Source organism: Macadamia integrifolia, chromosome 14 (assembly GCF_013358625.1).
Source record: "Macadamia integrifolia cultivar HAES 741 chromosome 14, SCU_Mint_v3, whole genome shotgun sequence".
NCBI classification, from domain to species: domain Eukaryota; kingdom Viridiplantae; phylum Streptophyta; class Magnoliopsida; order Proteales; family Proteaceae; genus Macadamia; species Macadamia integrifolia.
Genome location: NC_056570.1, coordinates 9,553,177 through 9,571,848, shown reverse-complemented (window position 1 = coordinate 9,571,848; position 18,672 = coordinate 9,553,177). Strand labels below are relative to the sequence as shown.

The 18,672-nt window shown below is 38.4% G+C and overlaps 1 protein-coding gene and 1 long non-coding RNA gene across 2 annotated transcripts; one reads left to right on the top strand and one right to left on the bottom strand.

Annotated features, from left to right (window-relative positions):
• Positions 1-1,041: 1,041 nt before the first annotated feature.
• On the top strand, positions 1,042-13,424 carry LOC122061657 (transcriptional activator DEMETER-like). Its single transcript, XM_042625072.1, has 19 exons — positions 1,042-2,574; positions 2,808-4,754; positions 4,880-5,248; positions 6,399-6,489; positions 6,578-8,162; positions 8,260-8,339; positions 8,462-8,546; positions 8,663-8,754; positions 8,831-8,899; positions 9,033-9,069; positions 9,172-9,254; positions 9,859-10,326; positions 10,768-10,804; positions 10,883-10,940; positions 11,214-11,353; positions 11,448-11,513; positions 11,651-11,765; positions 11,855-11,893; positions 12,918-13,424. Exons 1-19 carry the CDS (start codon positions 2,037-2,039, stop codon positions 13,019-13,021), a joined length of 6,003 nt encoding a protein of 2,000 aa, XP_042481006.1. The 5' UTR covers positions 1,042-2,036; the 3' UTR covers positions 13,022-13,424.
• On the bottom strand, positions 9,940-16,289 carry LOC122061658. Its single transcript, XR_006134703.1, has 4 exons — positions 15,833-16,289; positions 13,546-13,628; positions 10,188-11,021; positions 9,940-10,082 (listed from the first exon to the last, which is right to left on the bottom strand). It is a non-coding gene; the product is annotated as an uncharacterized LOC122061658 (long non-coding RNA).
• Positions 16,290-18,672: the final 2,383 nt, after the last annotated feature.

Sequence of the window (18,672 nt, the reverse complement as noted above, 5' to 3'; positions counted from 1 at the left end):
TAAAATTTTTGTATTTATAAAAGAAATATGAAATTCATGTGGTTACGTGGTAAAAAAAAATAAAACTGTGCAGAATAGTTTCTCACGATGTTTTGAACTTTATCCGCTCTTTATTTTAATTAATAAATAAATATATATATATATATTAGTGCACACGTGTGTAAACACGAGCATGTGAGAGTAAGAGAGAGAGACTGCGTGTATGTGTGTGTTTTGTGTGCGTTTGTACTGCATGATTCGCATGAACAGGCTTTATGTAAGGGCATGCAGCACGCTTATGGTTACATTATGAAAGGGCAACGCACCAATTCAACCACGCGCCATCACGTAACAAGCGCGCGTCTTTACACCCGCAACACATGCATATGTCAGATTGGAATATATTAATGCCCACCTGATTCCAATCCAACTGCGAATAATGGACAATCCCACGTGAGACAAAATTCCCAGAAGTCCCAGTGCAGTTGGCAGTTTCAATGAGAGGACCTGATTCAGAAGGCAACCTCAGGCATACTGAAAGTACTTTAAACCGTCAGATCGAAATCAGAGGCTCAAATTAATTAACATTCTAACGATATCAAGAAGTTTCCACTCTTCCCTAACCGTCCGATAAAAAACTAAATATATAATTAGTTGTAGCGAATCAGAATATATAAGGGAAGCCATATAATGTTGTCCACCAATACATTAAGCAGCAGTTGGGAAAGCGTGCATCATTACACCACACTAGGGGACCACTAACGTCGATGGCCCATACACTTAACATCTCACCTAACGTCAGCTTAACGCCGTCAACTACTTCACGGCGTCAGTCGCTTACAAGAGAGAACGATCTCGCTTGCCAAGTGTCAAAAGCGCGTGGAGAAGTTATATCCCCGCCGATCTCCCTCCTTCCCCTTCACATGTATCAGTTTGGGTTCTACGATTCACCCGCCGTGTTTTAAGCTCGAAGGACTCTCTCTTTTTCTCTCTCTAGCGGTTTTTTTCTTTCCCGTTTTGAGTCCAACCTATCTAGTATCTACTTTACAAAAATAAATAATAAAATCTCTCTCTCTCTCTCTCTCTCTCTCTCTATCTCTCTCTAGTATTGAATACTTGAATACGCCAGAGTCCCAGACGGCCAGAGTACGTTAATGTGTAAAAAAGGCAGGAGAAGTTACTGAGTTAGTCTTTAACGTTATTTTGTAGATATTAATTTCTCTCTAAAACACAATAGTTCGTCAACAAATTCAACGAGGAGTGAGGGCTTAAATAACTAGTCTCACTCAATTAACTTATTTTTTTTTCTATTTGTTCTCTCTCTCTTCTCTGTTCTCTCTATACCTTTCTCCTTCCCTGTCTACATGTCTGTTCGCGTTTACTATCGAAGACCATACCGGAAGTCCGGCATTAGTTCACCCACCGCAGGCAGAGTCGATAAGAGAGATCGGTAGTTCTTAGTTTTAAGAGAGCTTTTAAAACTTAATTTTGTTGCCAAAGTTGGAGAGGTAGTGTCTATTTTCTGGGATTTACAACGAAGATTGTGTGAGATTTTTGGTAGTTGGTGATGTGTCTCTCTCTCCAATTTCTTGAAGCAGATTTATCAAAAATTAAAGAGCCTTTAATTTTTTCCAATTGAGTTATTTCTTTTTGGTTATTCTGGTTCATCTCACCTTTTCGCCAGCAGAACGAGTACTGAGAGTTTTGTAGCTGTATCTTGACAGAGATCTGTTAGTTTTTTTCTGGCGGGTGATTTTCTGTGATTTTTCTGGCTTCATCAGAACTTAGGATTCTCTCCTCCGGTTAGGAAAGATTACTTTTTTCCAGTTTTTTTCCCTCTTGTAAGGATTCTTTTTTTCACCTCTGTGCTGGTCTGGCTTCTGCGATTTTCTGCAACTATTGGAGCCGTGTAGAGAAGGATTTGACAATGAGGTTTGATTAAGATGGAGATATAAGGAAAATCGGCAATTTCCATACAATTTAAGCGTTGGTGGAGAAAAGTAGTGATTGACTATATCATTGCAGACAAAGCTTGTGAAGAACCTAGTAGTCTGGAGATGGACTTCGGCAGAGGGCTTTCAATTCCAGAAGGTAGACAGGAAAATTTTCAGATTCAGGGCGGTTGGATTCCGGCAACACCCGGAAACCCCATTCCGACGAGGTGGTTGCAGACAAGCGCAGCTGAGGGAGAAGGGAGTCAGGTGGGAAGGACAAATTGGCTAGAATCGCTGGGTTTCAGGCCTGGACTGTCCCAAGAGACTCCCTCTGCAAATGGGGCCACTGCATGCTTTGATTCCATGGCTTCTCATGGTCAGAGCAGGCGGCTTGCTAATTGGGACTCAGCCACAGCCTTGGCCGGAAGTAGTAGCGTCTCCGGTGGTATTGAGGATGGGTGGAACAACATTCCTTATGTGAACCTCATGGCGTCCGTGGCTTCGTCCAGTGCAAGTGCTAATCTACAAGGAAGCCATAATGCAGCGAGTAACCCACCTTTCTTCCCTGTCTATTATTTTGCAAGCAATTATAATATGAACCAAGATCGCTCACTCAACTCTGAGTTCTGGAATAACAGCAACTGGCAATCTGAGCCTCTGAGTGAGTTGACACGAGCCCTTCTCTTATTACTCCATTTTGTTTACTTTCGTTCCTATGATTGTTCTATTGTTCCTCTGTAGTAATTTTTTATGATTACCTGTTTCGTTTAAGAGGGAAGAAAAAAAAAGGATTCAGTAGATAAGAACCAATGTTTTGGTTTTTTTTTTTAAGTTTATTTGATTTTGTGTGAGATAATCTCAGAAAGATACTGAAGTGATGGGATGGACTTACAGATGGATTACCAGTTCTTTGTCACAGTTATGATCTTAATTCACCACCAAAAACAATGGCCGACTGTCCCTCAGACGGGGTTGCATCAATGCCGTTTGCACCGGTAACACCAGAGAAGGGCCAGATACTTCAAGAAATAACAAACCCATCTGCAGGTGAGAGATCGTACAGGAAACAGGATAAGCAGGAAGTATTGACAAGTCCCAATGGGAATGAAATTATCGAGCTTGACGGCGGGGGATGCTCACAGCCCATGAGATGCACGAATGAGGTTACAGAGCTTCAAACTGAATTCTCACATCCCCAAGTGGGCACATCTGCTGCCATTTCAACTACATTAATGGAAAACAACCATCTTGGGAAGGCAGAAAACCATGACATTGATCTAAACAAGACACCACAGCAAAAGTCTAGGAGGAAGAAGCACAGGCCCAAAGTCATTGTAGAAGGGAAACCCAAAAGGACTCCAAAGTCAGTAACTCCGAATCAGAATCCGCCAGGGAAGAGGAAGTACGTGAGGAAGAAAAGCCTCCAGGACTCGGAAACTCCATCTGCAGAGGCTGTAGTGGAGGCAATAGATCCATCACCCAATTCCAGTGCGAAATCATGCAGGCGGGCACTGAATTTCAACTTGGAAGACAAAAGAAGAGAGGAACACCCGCACACATCACTCGATAATCAGGAGGGGTTTCTGCACAACAGTGTTGGAAGCCCTTCTTCAAGGTGGCTATTTAATTTGAATTCAGAATCTCAGGCCCAGGACTTAAGCAGTGTAATTGATGGTGGCTCAGGAACCAAATCAACCGTGCAGCTTGGGCAAGGTGTTGAAGTGACAGTGAACAACACACCTGCTGGGCTTGCGTATGACCTTAACTGTTCCCTGAACCAGGTGATCAAAGACTACATATCCCTGCCTGAAACAGACCCTGCGCCACAATCTGCAAAGAGAGTCCCAACAGAGAATTCACATTGCATTTCAAAGAACAGAAATGAAATGGAGAACCCCTGTTCCAGCATAAGCAATGGAGAAAACAATCATAGTCTCCTCAACCAACAAGCTCAAGGAGAGGGAATCAGTCGCATTGCGTTCCAAACAGGAGCTACTCTTCTCCGCAATGAAAAATTGATGCAACCATTATTGCAGTGTCGTTCACAATCTATGTCAATAGGTGAAAATGATCCCAATAGCAATCTCTGTGTACCATATGTTGAGAACGAACAAGCAAGGGGATCAAAAAGAGAATATTCTCATACAATTGACAAGGCACATGCACAGGCCATGAATATGAGAGGAGGAATCCAACAAAATTCTTTGCAGACTTACCAGGAGATGCTTCAAGGTAGTGGTTACAACAGAAACAGAAACAGAAACAACCTAGGCCTAAGTTTTCCAGAAATTTGCAAGAAAAGGAGGACTGAGAAGGCCCAACATACCACTCCTTGTAGTTCATCTTCTACAGCAGTGAACAGAGTTGGTTGGGGCCAAGAATGGCAGAGTTACCATGGAACAGCAGACACTAAGTTCAATGATATGCTCAGCACAAGGGGACCAAAGAACAGGAACAGTAAATCTGTACGAGATGTGCATGCTCACTCTGCACAAACGAAGAGTTTTCCAATCCAAGATAGTACCATTGATCCACTTTCATTCAGCAGGACAAATTTTTCTGGACTGCAATCTTCTGGATTTATGCTTACCTTTGGCCTCGGAGAAAGGATGACAAAGAAGAGATCCAAAGCACCTACGCGGGTACGGGACCTGGCCTCCCTAATTGCAATTCCGCAGTGTACCCAGTTGCCATCAACACCTCTGAAAACAGCACCAACATTGGGTGAAAGGCAAGGAACAGATATTATCCATAGACCACAAGCTGGTCTAGAAGCCTTTGTTGCAGAAAATTATGCAAAGAAAAAGAGGACAAGAAAAGGAACCCCAGCCACGTTAAGAGGTAATGCCCTCAAGCAGAAAACTTTTGACTTTATACCGTCAGCAGGAGCGACTATATTCTTCCCACCAATTTTTCACTCAATTGTCGTGTCAATAATATGAACTTCCATGGCACATTTGCTGCAGGTCGGTCACAAGTAACACAGACAAACATTGTTTCCATAGATGCGATTGTTCAGAGGTTGAGGCACCTCGACATCAATGGAGAAACAAACAGAATTCCAGACCCAGAGCAAAATGCATTGGTTCCTTACAATGGCAATGGCACAATGGTTCCTTATGAAGGAGTGTTTGATCCTACAAGAAGACGGCGGCCACGACCCAAAGTTGACCTTGACCCTGAGACTGATAGAGTTTGGAAGCTTCTGATGGGGAAGCCAGCCATCGAAGGGATGGAACATATGAACGAGAAAACGGAGAAATGGTGGGAAGAAGAACGGAGAGTATTCCAGGGACGGGCAGACTCATTCATTGCCCGAATGCATCTTGTCCAAGGTACCAAAATGAAGCCTACTAGTGCATTAACCAGTTTAAATTTATAGTACGTACAAAATGTTGCCACGTTGCAACTTTCTTGGCTCTGAATTGCTTGTATCCCCAGGCAGTTAGATTTGTGATTGGACTATCAGGTGCACATGTTGGGAATAGTCAATTTTTCCTGAACCAGCATATAATGAGGATCTAGATTGTTGCGTTAGTGATGACTTGCATTGGAGTAATCAATAACAATCAAATGAATACATTATTAAAGGGAGAGGTAAGGCACATACTTTATGAAAAACTACTACCATAATACTGTCTCAAGAGTGAATAAAAATAAGAGAAAAATCAAATAAGTTATATGCAAGTACTAAATTATATTTAGAAGACTGCCATTTCAACTAATTCAGATTTTGGTGTTAGAAGGATAGAATCCTACAAATCTCATTCAAGTATTTCCTTTTTGTTCATTTGATGGGAACAGTCACTGCCAAAGGCTCGTTACCCTGTACTGGTCCCACCTATGCGAGGTCCTGGGAGGGGTGAGTTTGAAGTCGGTCCTACCTTCGACATTTTGTTGCAAAGTGGCTGCCCTCAAGACTCGAACCTGGGCATTTTCCCTGGCACCCTGAACCTTTGCACCATTGCTCTAAGAAACAGTGTCAGAACTGTCAAAAACTGAGCACTCAGGCCATCCTGTCTTAAATGGTTCCAATAAGATCTGAAAAAACATAGAAATATATTCCAGCTGGATCACATTCAGATTAATTAAGCTGTTATGAACCAAATACCGATTTGTCATATACAACTATGTAAATGATCAGCTAGCCATATCCCTCAAAATCGTGAATCTGTTAGAAGTAAAACTCAACATTGCTGGTTATAGCTGATGTAGACATCCTGAGACTAACACTTTGCCAGTAAACATTTTCAGAGAAATTCTTGGGGCCTTGGCTTGGAGCCAGAATCTCGTCCCCTCTTTTGGCATTTGAACATAACAGAACCTTAGAACACACATGCATGGTTGTCTTAGGTACTGACCTTTGAAAGGTCAACATAATCATTAGCCTGCTCCATCAACGTTGATACCAAACTTGTGCATATTGCACAATAGATATTCTTGGTTATATTTCTATGTTTAACAGGAAAATAATATTCTTAATAGGGGATAGACGCTTCTCACAGTGGAAAGGATCAGTCGTGGACTCAGTGGTAGGCGTCTTCCTTACTCAGAATGTATCTGACCATCTATCCAGGTAAACTCACTGCCAAAGCTAGACTCCAGAATAGGATTATCCTCAGAATAACCATCAGTAATCCTTATTTTCTTTCCTTCCCTTCCAGCTCTGCCTTCATGTCCCTTGCTGCGAGATTTCCTCTCCAGTCAAAGAGCAATAAGCAAGCATGCTTTAAAGAAGGAACAACTACATCATTTGAAGAGCTTGAGGTATGCGTGCTAGACACAGAGGACACCATCAAATGGCATGAAAACATGCCAAGTCAGTTAGCCTGTGACCAGAGCTCTATGACATTCCATGAAACTGGACACATTGAAGAACAGGAAGTGGCTAACAGCAATGAATCATTTGGGAGCAATTTGGGAGATGGTTCCACTGACAATTCAAGAGGCAAAGAGTTGCCTGTTTGCAGCAGCAGTCCAGGGATGTCCCATGATTTGCTCCCAAACATTACAGAGAGCCTGACCAAAAATATAGGAATGGTGAATTTTATACAAGAGGATAGAAAAGCAATTGAAGATGCAGTTTCATCTCACAACTCTACAGAGTCTTCTACTTTCCAGATCATTGAAAGGAATGGATCATGCTCAGACTCCAACTCAGAAGCAGAAGATCTGGTAACACAGAGTCCATCAAAGTCATCATCTGATGGTCTTGATGGTTGCACTTTTACAGAGAGACTACAGATGGGAAGAAACTCCATGTCCCAGGAATTTTACAATTGTGGAAATGGGAGCTCTTCATTTAACCAGAGCCCCAACGGTGAAGAGAACCAATCAAAAGGTATGGACTCTGACAAGCATAGATCAAGCATGGTCAGGATAGGCTGCTTAAAAGACTCATCTGCATACATCTATCCACCCAATTCATGTCTGCCCCATAAACAAGTGCCCATCCATTCCAGTACATACAGTTTGCATGTTACCCCCAACTCAGAATTACTGGAAGTGCAATGCCCAGAGACGTTAGGAGAAGTAAGCAGATCCCCCTTGCCTTCAAGTGCTTCAGAAATCACCAAGACAAAACATGCCAATTCCACTAGCAAACAAGATGAACTTGTGCGAGAGTGTGCAAGTGCAACTACAGTTCAAAAGGCACCATCAAGTGCTCAAGAAAAACCACCAGCTGATCTGTATGAATCACTAAACAAGCACCAGAACCAGACATTGTATGGTTTGCAAACGGAAACTTATAGTGAGAGGAACCCAAAATCCTTCAATCATCAACAGAGAGATAGGATGGAGGCATTCCAGTCAGAAAACACTATACTTGGAGAACCTACAAATGTTCGTGAATTGGCTGGAAGGCAAGACAATGGAATGCAACAAGTATCAAGTTTACTGAATTTTTCAGAAGTTTTAGATGCCGAAAAGGGATGTTTAGAAGATCAAGAAAAATGCAGAGAGAACAAGTTGTTTCAATCAAACTTGAAAAAGCAAGTTTATGTTTCTGACTACTCAGCCACTGGCAGTACAAAGAATTTGAAAGCAAAAAAGGAGGCAGGGAAAAAGAAAGAATTTGATTGGGATAGTTTACGAAAGAATGCTTTTGAAAATGGTGGAAAAAAAGAAAGAAGTAGCAATACAATGGACTCACTGGACTGGGAAGCAGTGAGATGTGCAAATGTTAATGAGATTGCTAATGCCATCAAAGAACGAGGAATGAACAATATGCTTGCCGAGAGAATCCAGGTTTGCAAATGTTCTTCCATCTCACTAACCCTCAAATTTTACAGTGAGCTGAGATGAAAAGGCTTTCAGGAAGGCTAAGTACTCAAAATTTCTGCAGGATTTCCTCAACCGAATTGTTAGGGAACATGGAAGCATTGATCTTGAATGGTTGAGGGATGTTCCACCCGACCAAGTAAAGTAAGCCCTCAACATAAATATGTAAACCACCTTGCAAACATAAGTTCAAACACACACACACACGTGTCTCTGTATATCATTTTAGCATCTATTTGTTTTCTCAAATGTTCTGTTGTTTGAAGGGAATACCTGCTGAGCATAAGGGGCTTGGGCCTAAAAAGTGTGGAGTGTGTGCGGCTTCTGACACTTCATCATCTTGCTTTTCCAGTAAGTTTAGATAGCAAGGCAATGATCAGTTATAAAATTTAGTACGAAGACAAACTTACAAAATATTCTATTCTTGTGACATTGGTATGGATTCACCAATTTCTTTTCACAATAAGGTTGACACAAATGTTGGCCGCATAGCCGTACGGCTGGGATGGGTGCCACTACAACCTCTGCCAGAGTCACTTCAATTGCATCTTCTAGAAATGTGAGTATGGTATGCCACACAAATAACAATACCAACTTTTCCATAACATGAAAATTCTAACCCTCAAATTATATAGGTACCCGGTGCTGGAGTCAATTCAGAAATATCTTTGGCCACGGCTGTGCAAACTGGATCAACGGACACTGTAACCCCAGAATTCTTCATCAATAGATATAATGTTCATTTAAAGTTTCATGAATTTCTTATATGAATTCAAGTAGGCAACAAAAGTGGTATATCTATCACCAAAGCTAATACTGATTTATGTGTGAATACAGGTATGAATTGCATTATCAGATGATTACATTTGGAAAGGTACATTGTTGCATTTATTAGAAATTTGATGTTAAGTTTCCTCACTTGTTATTACACATGTACAAAAGCTAATTGGGACGGCATGCTTCGAGTCTTATGCAGGTTTTCTGTACAAAAAGCAAACCAAATTGCAATGCATGTCCAATGAGAGGAGAGTGCAAACACTTCGCAAGTGCATTTGCAAGGTTTCATATTATTTGTTTTTACATGTTTCTCAAGTGTATCTTTACCAAATAATTAAGCATCATTAACAAATCGGAAATCCTCTATTCAAACACATATGCTAAGCATGGACTTTGTAATTTAATAACCATCATAAAAAGTACCATCCAAGCTAAGAAATACAAAATGCATGTAAACCCCACCCCCTTCCCCAAAAATAAGGAAGAAGAAGATCGTAGATTACACGATCAGGATCATAAATAGAACTGATTCATGAACCTGCCAGCCAGCAATCTGTACAGCCTTGTCTCCACACGAGAAATGGAGATCAGGAAATCTTGGTCTTCCATTTTCTCAAAAATTAATAAAAAGGGCATACCTAGTGCACAAGGCTCCCGCGATGCAGGGTTTGGGAAGGGTCATAATGTATGCAACCTTACCCCTATTTGTGGAGAGAGTGTTTCCCGACTCGAACCCATGACCACTAGGCCGCAATTGAGCAACCTTACCATTCCGCCAAGGTCTGCCCTCTCTTCTCAAAAGTAACCCTCACCCCAAATACAGATGTGCATAAAAATAAATCATTTTCAAAAATGAACCTACTAATGTGAATAGGTTTGGATGCAGTGCAAGATTTGCCCTGCCAGCTCCAGAGGAGAGGAGTGTAGTATGTTCAACTGCTCCACTTGAATCTGAGCACAACCGAACTTTGGGTATCGACAATCAAACAGTGGGTATCAACACAATGCCATTGCTTCTACCTGAGGCAAACCCACCAGATGCAGCACCAGAAAATAAGGAGGATAAAAAAAGCTGTGAACCTATCATTGAAGTCCCAGCAACACCAGAACCTGAATGCACAGAAATATCACAAAGTGATATTGAAGACATTCTTGATGATCCTGATGAAATACCAACAATCAAACTTAATATTGAAGAGTTCACAATGAACTTACAGAATTACATGAATGAGTACAGCATGGAACTTCAAGAGGGAAACACGTCTCAGGCTTTAGTTGCTTTGACTCCAGAAGCTGCTTCTATCCCTGTGCCAAAGCTGAAGAATGTGAGCAGGCTACGAACTGAGCATCAAGTGTAAGTTGGCCACATATACCCCTTGTGTGTGTGTGTGTGTGTGTGTGTGTGTGTGTGTGGCATTACTTCTAACTATCAAGTTGGATTTGTTTCAGAACAGTACCTTCTTGAAATGAAGAGTTTTTTGGACTCTATTTAACTCTTACCTTCCAAAATAAGTCAAGGAGAAGTCATCAGAAATTATGCATCATCCAATTCTGTAATACGCAGCACTGGCTCCCACTCAGACAGTGCAACTAATCAATGCCCTAATTTCCCTGGCCATTGTTTAAACTTTTAACTAGAAACCCAGTTCCTGAGCAAACCCGGTATCATTAAGATATTGAATATCAATTTTGATTATCCGGCATTTGCTTTCATAAGTAAAATAACCTACTAAACAGTAGGGATGACTCGAATCCTGCAAGATCTGCACTAACTTCCTTTTCTCCCTGATTGCAGTTATGAACTCCCTGATTCACATCCTCTTCTGGAAGGGGTCAGTTATTCTCCACTACTATGTGAATTGTATTTGGTAATATATCAAACTTACTTGCTAAACATATACATTTTACAGCTGGACAAGCGAGAACCAGATGATCCGTGTTCATACCTTCTTGCTATATGGACTCCAGGTACACACATAATATCAAAGATGTGAAATAGCAGCTATGCAGCCACATGTTGTTCATGTGTCAACAATACATCTTCAAAACCTATGTTTGAAACACACTGATGAAAGCATTAGACTTGAGTGATTAATGACAAATGTCGTTGTTTGCAGTAGTATGAAGGGTGCACCAAAGAGAAACTCTTAACAAAGTGCCCCCAAGCTATTTGACCCAAATGAGTAGAACATTTTATTTTATTGTGTTTGGTTATTTATCACCCTCTTTGTCTAATATCAGGTGAAACAGCGGAATCAATTCAACCACCAAAAGGCAGTTGTGGTGCTCAAGAATCAGGCAAACTATGCAATGAGAAGACGTGCTTTTCATGCAACAGTATACGAGAGGCAAATTCCCAAACAGTCCGAGGGACTCTTTTGGTGAGAAAGAACCATAAGCCATAAGATAGCAAAAAACCAATTCACTATGCTACTTTTAGATGCTGACTGATATTTACAACATTCCATTGAACAGATACCATGCCGAACAGCAATGAGAGGTAGCTTTCCACTCAATGGCACGTACTTTCAAGTAAACGAGGTAAAAAAAGAAAAAAAAGAAAAAAAAAACTTAATACTCCAAGTCTATGCTCAATCAAATAGTTGTAGGGTACCTCATTTTTCAGTCATTCGATTGTTGCATCGAGTGCCAATAACAAGAATATGAATCCCTTTCAGGTATTTGCTGATCATGATTCTAGTGTTAACCCGATTGATGTTCCAAGGTCATGGTTATGGAATCTATCAAGAAGGACTGTTTACTTTGGTACCTCCATACCAACAATATTTAAAGGTAAGAACGCAGAACAAAAAGCCCTAGTTACCTAATCTTGGAATTCAAGTATGAGCAACTGAAATTCAAAATGTTATTTGTGTTGCTAGGTCTAACAACAGAAGGAATTCAACACTGCTTTTGGAGAGGTATGTAAATGGAAAAATCCACACCCTTCTTACTAATATCATCTTCACTTCTTTGGCTGGATTAAATAATTAATGAATTAGGGAATAAGAAGCCTGAAAGGCAACGTGACCCCTGCTCCAGACGGGGAAAATGACTGCCCTGCCCCTCATGAAAGGCGAAAATCCCCCCTGTTGATCTTATGCAATGCTCCCATTGGCCCCCGCACTGGCGTAGTGCCCATGGAAGGTTTTAGGCTTTGTTGAAACAGAGATCCCCAACAATCCCCCCCCCCCAAAAAAAAAATCCAACACCAAAATCACATGCAAGACAACCAAAGTATAAGCAGAAAATATTCTATTCAACCCTATTATACTTTAAGACCACACTTGTATCGTTTCAAAAAATAAATGACACATTCAAACAAATAGTGCCCATCTATAATTGTGGGGGTGGGGGGAATTACATAAGAGTGTACAATAAGATTTAATTGGTAACAAGCATCAAGAACTGGATTTTAGAAAGAATCAGTCCACCTCATTCCAAAATAATTATTATAAAAAGAGCACATATGGCAGTAACTAGACTACTATTTTATGCACCAGGGCCACCTTTTACAGAAACAATTTATGCACTCAAATTCTCCTCGTAGTTCAGTAACAATTTTAATGTCATGTAAGGACCCGATTAGAAATGAAGGATTAAGTTGGAAAAATCATGCCCAGCATGGTTATATTTTTTCGCCTTCCTTGTGAGTGCAGTTTCCAATTAACACACAACAAAGACTTTCTAAGTGAGAACCTAGCTTGATTCAGTCTCTGCAAGGACGTCAATAATTGGTCAGGTTTAAGAAACAAATGATGTTATATTAGGAAAAATCAAGACAGAAAATTCAAAATGTAGCACTGACATGGCATACAGTATCACTAATCCATCCTAAAATATTTTGACTCATGTTGTAATTTTGCCTCAGTTATGCACTTCTTAAAGAAAAAGCTGAGACCCTGACATTCCTAACAATGTTTGCTTTCATCGAATGTTTTGTAGGCTTTGTCTGTGTAAGGGGATTCGACCAGAAAAATCGAGCGCCTCGTCCACTAATGGCCAGACTGCACTTTCCAGCAAGCAAGCTGGCCAGGACAAAGACATGAGGAAATGAAGAGTAGGCCATGTGCAAAGTTTAAAGCCAATACAAAAATCCTAGCTAGCATCTGTCCATTTGAAGATCAGATCGCTGACCAACCTACTGCTGTAAATCAATGCCACCTCCTCTAACATGAGGGCATTCATCAGCGGGGACTAATGCAAAGTCAGTATGGAAAGAAAAGATTGATGGGCCAAGTTAAATTTGTAAAATCCCATGTTATGTGGGCGTGTAGTTTGTACATGATAACATTATGATGATTATTTCATTCCATATGCTCGAAATCGGGCCATTCTTCTTAAAGGAGCCAATGTCAACAAAAATAAAGATCGAATATATTTGTCAACTTGTTTCATTTGTACTATGCATGTGGTATGTACAATGTATAAATCAAAAAGCAGTTTTTCTTATGCAAATCTTCCACTGTAGAAAATCTAGGTCTATTATATCTAACCTTATAACGAAAACTACTTGAAAAACAAGGATTTCATATATAATGCCAATAACCATTCTTCCAAGTCTAAGATTTACCTTAATTGAACAATCAACTTTCTTAGTTCTGCTGATGTTTTTGTTCCTCCTCCCTTCTCTTTTTCTCTCCTTTAGGCTATGATCTATATGCAAAGCAAACATATGGTCATCAGTCAATAAACCCTTAAAGATCTCTTAGTTCTTTTTTTAATTGAAAAATAACAATGGTAATTGAAGCAGCAGTAACAGCCATGTTTATCAAGGAAGGCAGGGGAATAAAAATGAAACACGCACAACAGGAAAAAAAAATCCATAATATAGCGTCTCTATAGGTTCCTTCCCACCGGAAGAAAAAAAAACAAAAAACAGAGAAGTCAAATAGGCCATATATAGCTGGACAATTGTATTGGTCTATCCTCTCTTCTGAACCATTTGGTCAGAATGCCAACCAATCCATTTTAGTCTCTGCATGATGGGTTGAACAACTAAAAGATCCAGTCTCGTCCAACTTTGACATACCATGGTTGAAATCATTCAATCTATGTTCAACAAAATATTTACACAATTAAGGAGAGTATTAAAAAAAAAAAAAAAAAATAGCATACCTGATGCACGAGGTTCCCGCTTGTGCAAGGTTAATAAATTGGAGAGAGCATTGTCAAGCCGTCTTTAGGTTAAATATGGTGAATCAAATGTGGAAAGCTGAGACTTCAGATACAGATGGAAACTCTTCGATAGCATTTGTAATAATGTTAAAGGCTATAACTAATCATGATAAAATACATAAAGAAATGCTTTCGCTCCATATATTGAAGTACAAGAATTTTAAAAAAGAAGAAATAGAAGCTCCGTCTAATTGCCTAATTGCAAGGGAAACAGAAGGAGAAAGGAAGTGAATTTTTTCAAACATAAAAATAAATTGTTGTAATCATTAACTAACACAACTGTGTCACGTACTCCAAATTAATTCCAAATTTGGTAATCGCACATGTACAATATAATACTATATATGGTAAGATATTTAAGTAGATTACGCAGTTGTGTTAGGTAAAATTATAACAGTTTCTTTTTTTTTTCTAGGGAAAAGGTTCCCCATGTTGCTAATTCCCATCTCATTCACTTCAATGGTAAATGTTTCTTTTTGTAGATGACAAAGGGGGGAGAAATATAGTAATAAAGAACAGAGGAGTTATAATTTCTAGGTGCATATATTGTATTTCATAGGGGGAAGCAATATCCATATTATTGGGTATATATGTAATCCATTCCTTGGCCGGCAAAATAAGGATGCACTTTAGGGATATTAGTCCTTGCCCATTAGTTATTTAATTGGAATATTCTTGAGTGGAATGGGATGTGGGGAGCACAGTCTTTTTCACACACTAGTTTGTTATCACCAAAAAGTGAGAGAATGTTGAAACATTGTAGAATTGAATATATTTTTGGTGATTCTAACTTGCGGATGTTGTTGAAAAAGCTTAATTAAACTGATTTAACATATAGACCACCCAAACTACAAAATGTGCAGGAATTCTGCCAAAGAAAATGAAAAAAGTGTTGTCAAACTACATCAACTTGGAAGATCAACTCAAGCTTGGCATTGGCATGGAATGTCTACACAACTGGAAGATTACGCCACTTCTGAAGCCCATCAAAGGCATGAAGATGAGAATTCAAATTGAAGATTCAAGTTTCCCTCAGTAAGACCAATTGAAGAATGCATCAAGAGCTCAACTGGACATGTAAATTTTCTATTTCATTCATAAGTTGTAAAGTGCTTCTCAGTTAGGTTCCTAAACCCATTTGGACTTAATTCTTCTAAATCCCTAAAAGACCTTAATTGTAAATTCTATATTGTTATAGGATTGCTCCTTCAATCATAGAACAGCCAACTATGTACAGTGTTTTACTTGATGGTTCCTATGGTTATAAACACATGATTAAGCCTTGAAATTTTAATAGATACCTAACTCATCAAATTTCATCCAATTTAATCAAAGTGGAGTTGGTCACTAAAAACATAAAGTGAGGCATCAAAGTTGATGTTCTAATTAGAAACTTGAGACACCCAGTTTTATCCAGCTTAAGAAATTTCTACAATTTAAGATTAAAAATTTACAACATGCATCTACATCACATTTTCATCTTTACCACTAAACTACACGCAAGACAGCGAAGATACACAATAGTTCGCAGCATCCAAAAGCAAGCATTCAAAGAACACATTCAATCAATCATCTCCTCCCCAGGGGAAATTCTTGCCGTTAAAAGCACCAATACTCAGAAGTAAAATCAGAACACAACGGTACGAATCAAACCAAAAAAGAAATGAATCAAAATAGCAAACCTTAACTAAAAAAGCAAGCCGTGCTCCACCCATCAGCCAATCCTCTGTAATAACCTTCCACTTCTGGATGAACAACAGTTGCGATATCAACAAAAACCACAAACTGAAATGGAAAACCTGCATTCAACTACCTGCTCGGATTCAAAACCCTAGATTACAGACGGTGAAATCATGGCTTTCAGCTAGATTGAACGCGAAGTGTTGTGAGATCATTCAGAAACTCTCTTTCATTTCAACAGAGAAACGAAACATGAAATTCTCTCTCTAGGTGAAGATGAAGGATAAGAAGCGACTCAAAAGATTCGAGGAGATCAAGAAGAATAAGAGGAAGACTAACAATGGCAGAGATTAGGGAAGGAGGAACGACTCCAAGCTTTCCCCCCACCCTTGCCGCTATAAATATTTCAGTTTGCCGCCTATGGGTGTTTTTAGTTTCCCTCCTTTCATTTTTTGGTTTTTTTTTTTTTTTTTTTTTTTTTTTTTTACTAAAATATCCTTCTACGGGAGTCCGGAGTGACCCTCTACAGCGGCAACACGGGTGCAATAAGCATCCCAATATAGCTGGAATACCGAGCCCATACCACAAGGTACTTTCAACCGTTGGATGTTCATTCCATTCGTGCGGCTACTATTGAAGATTTTTTTTTAGTACATGGCCCTCCACTTCTTTACATGTCAGCACAAATTATTGAAAATAATTATTAAGAAAAAAATGTCCCAATGCACGAGGTTCATGCAACTATAAGTCTAATAGTAGTGCAGAATTGCAAACTCCCAAAAAAAAAAAAAAAAAAGGAAAAATATGGAATGAGGGGATGTGTTCACTATTTTTAGAGAATTTAATACTATGTAAAGGGTGATTATGAAGAGCAAGAAATAGATGGGATGAAATAATTTCAACACAAAGAATAAAAAGATAAAATGAGAGAAGGTCACCTTGACAGATTCTACAGGATGAGATGAAGGGAGGGGAGAGCCATTAAGAAAGATAGCAAGCTGAATGGGTTCAACACAGAACATTATAAGATTAACTAAATTGAGATTGAAGCCAAAATTAAGAGAGTGAGGTTGAAGCAAAAACCACTTAAGACATTCATGCTTTACTGAATTCAAGTTTGATAGACATGCGACCATATTTTTCATTTTTTTCAATTTTTTGAAATGTGGTGGAGAAGTGCACGGGCTAGCTATAAGGACATTGTATTGAATATATATTCCTTTAATGAAGTCATTTTGATAAAATAAAATGATATTATGAAGAATATATTTATGATTTTTGAGATAATTTTATATAAGACATTGCAAAGTCCTATAGGCTGAAATTCATTAACAAATGTTGGATTGGAAATAAAGGTGCATTTGATATATCTAAAGAAAGAATCAAAACTGAAAAAAAAAAAAAAATGGCTATAACATTTGGTCCAATGGTGAGAGTCAAACCTTGATGAGTAATTGAGCATTTGAAGTTTCAGCTCTTATGGTTAAAGTAGTGATATTAGATTGGCAGTTGAGAGATATATAATCTTCATAGCTCCTTGGGTGACTGTTGCCAACTAGTCACCGTAGCTTCGAAATAAAATGGATAAAATGAGACAATGAAGACACAATGAGGTAACTAAGAAACTTCACTCTCCAAAGCAGCTCACTCTTACACAGCCTTCTCAGTTGTCTCGAAGCTATTCTGAAAATTTTTTAATTTATAGATATAAGAGAGAGAGAGAGAGAGAGAGAGAGAGAGATGTTATGGAGTATAAAATGTTGTATCTTTGTATAATTAAAAAACCATATAAGAAATTATAGCATTCATTAGCAAATATTGAGAGACTTGGTGAGAGAAGGATTAACAGATCAAAAAAATTTCACCAAATAACTCAAATACACATAGTATATAATATCTAAAAGATATTAAGATCATCTCTCGGTAAAATTAGCAGTGGTTGCAAAATATAGATTATAACATAATTTTCAATGAAAATTATTAAAAAAAAATTAAATAAAAATGCCAATCTAATAGTGATTGTTAAGGATATAAGCAAGTGAACAAATGGTGTATTTATTTTACTTTATTTTATTCTTAATTTAATTCTAATTTGTATATGGGCCCGATGGAGAATGTCATGGTTTGGCTTTTAGTCTATTCCCCTAAGGTGATCATGCTATCAAAGCTGAAGTTCAAATGCGTATGGGGATTGAATTTTGGAATTTTTTGCACAAAACTTAGATTTAGTAAGGATGATAATTATTAAATAATTATATACTTTTTTGTGTAAAAGTATCTTATGCTCAATGCATTTTTTTTTTTTTTTTTTTTGTATTTTGATAAAGGTTTTGACATGAACAGTGCAATTACCAAATAATCATATCATGGAATTTAGATAAATACAATGCACAAGAGAGGTAATACTGGTAATTACTGTGCACTTACTAAATAAAATGTGGTAAATTACACAAATGTCAATGCACATTGAATATACAATACAATCTAAATTGGATAAGAACTATCAGAATCATCGCTATTGCAAATATTTCACATGATTGATTAGTTACTCCCTTAATTTAAATCAAATATATTATTTTTATTCTAGTTGTTTATATTTTAATTTAATTTTATAATGTTTTAGTGGATAGAATTTTTTTCTTTTCTTTTCTTTTCTTTTCTTGTAATCATATAAAATAATTTTTTTATGAGATAAAATGTGAAAAAAAAAAATCATATCATGATGGAATTGAGTTCTGTGTTAGATTGTGTTGATACAGCACCTCCATGTGTCTAACTTTATTCTCTCGTCATAGGGACAAATATATCATTACATAGGAAGGAAAAGAGAGATAGGCAAACG

Excerpts from the sequence above, each read along its gene's own strand:
- LOC122061657 (XM_042625072.1), top strand. The coding sequence starts at position 2,037 with ATGGACTTCGGCAGAGGGCTTTCAATTCCAGAAGGTAGACAGGAAAAT. Across the intron at positions 4,755-4,879 it reads AACCCCAGCCACGTTAAGAG|GTCGGTCACAAGTAACACAG; the intron begins GTAATGCCCTCA and ends CATTTGCTGCAG. Across the intron at positions 8,547-8,662 it reads TTCATCATCTTGCTTTTCCA|GTTGACACAAATGTTGGCCG; the intron begins GTAAGTTTAGAT and ends TTTCACAATAAG.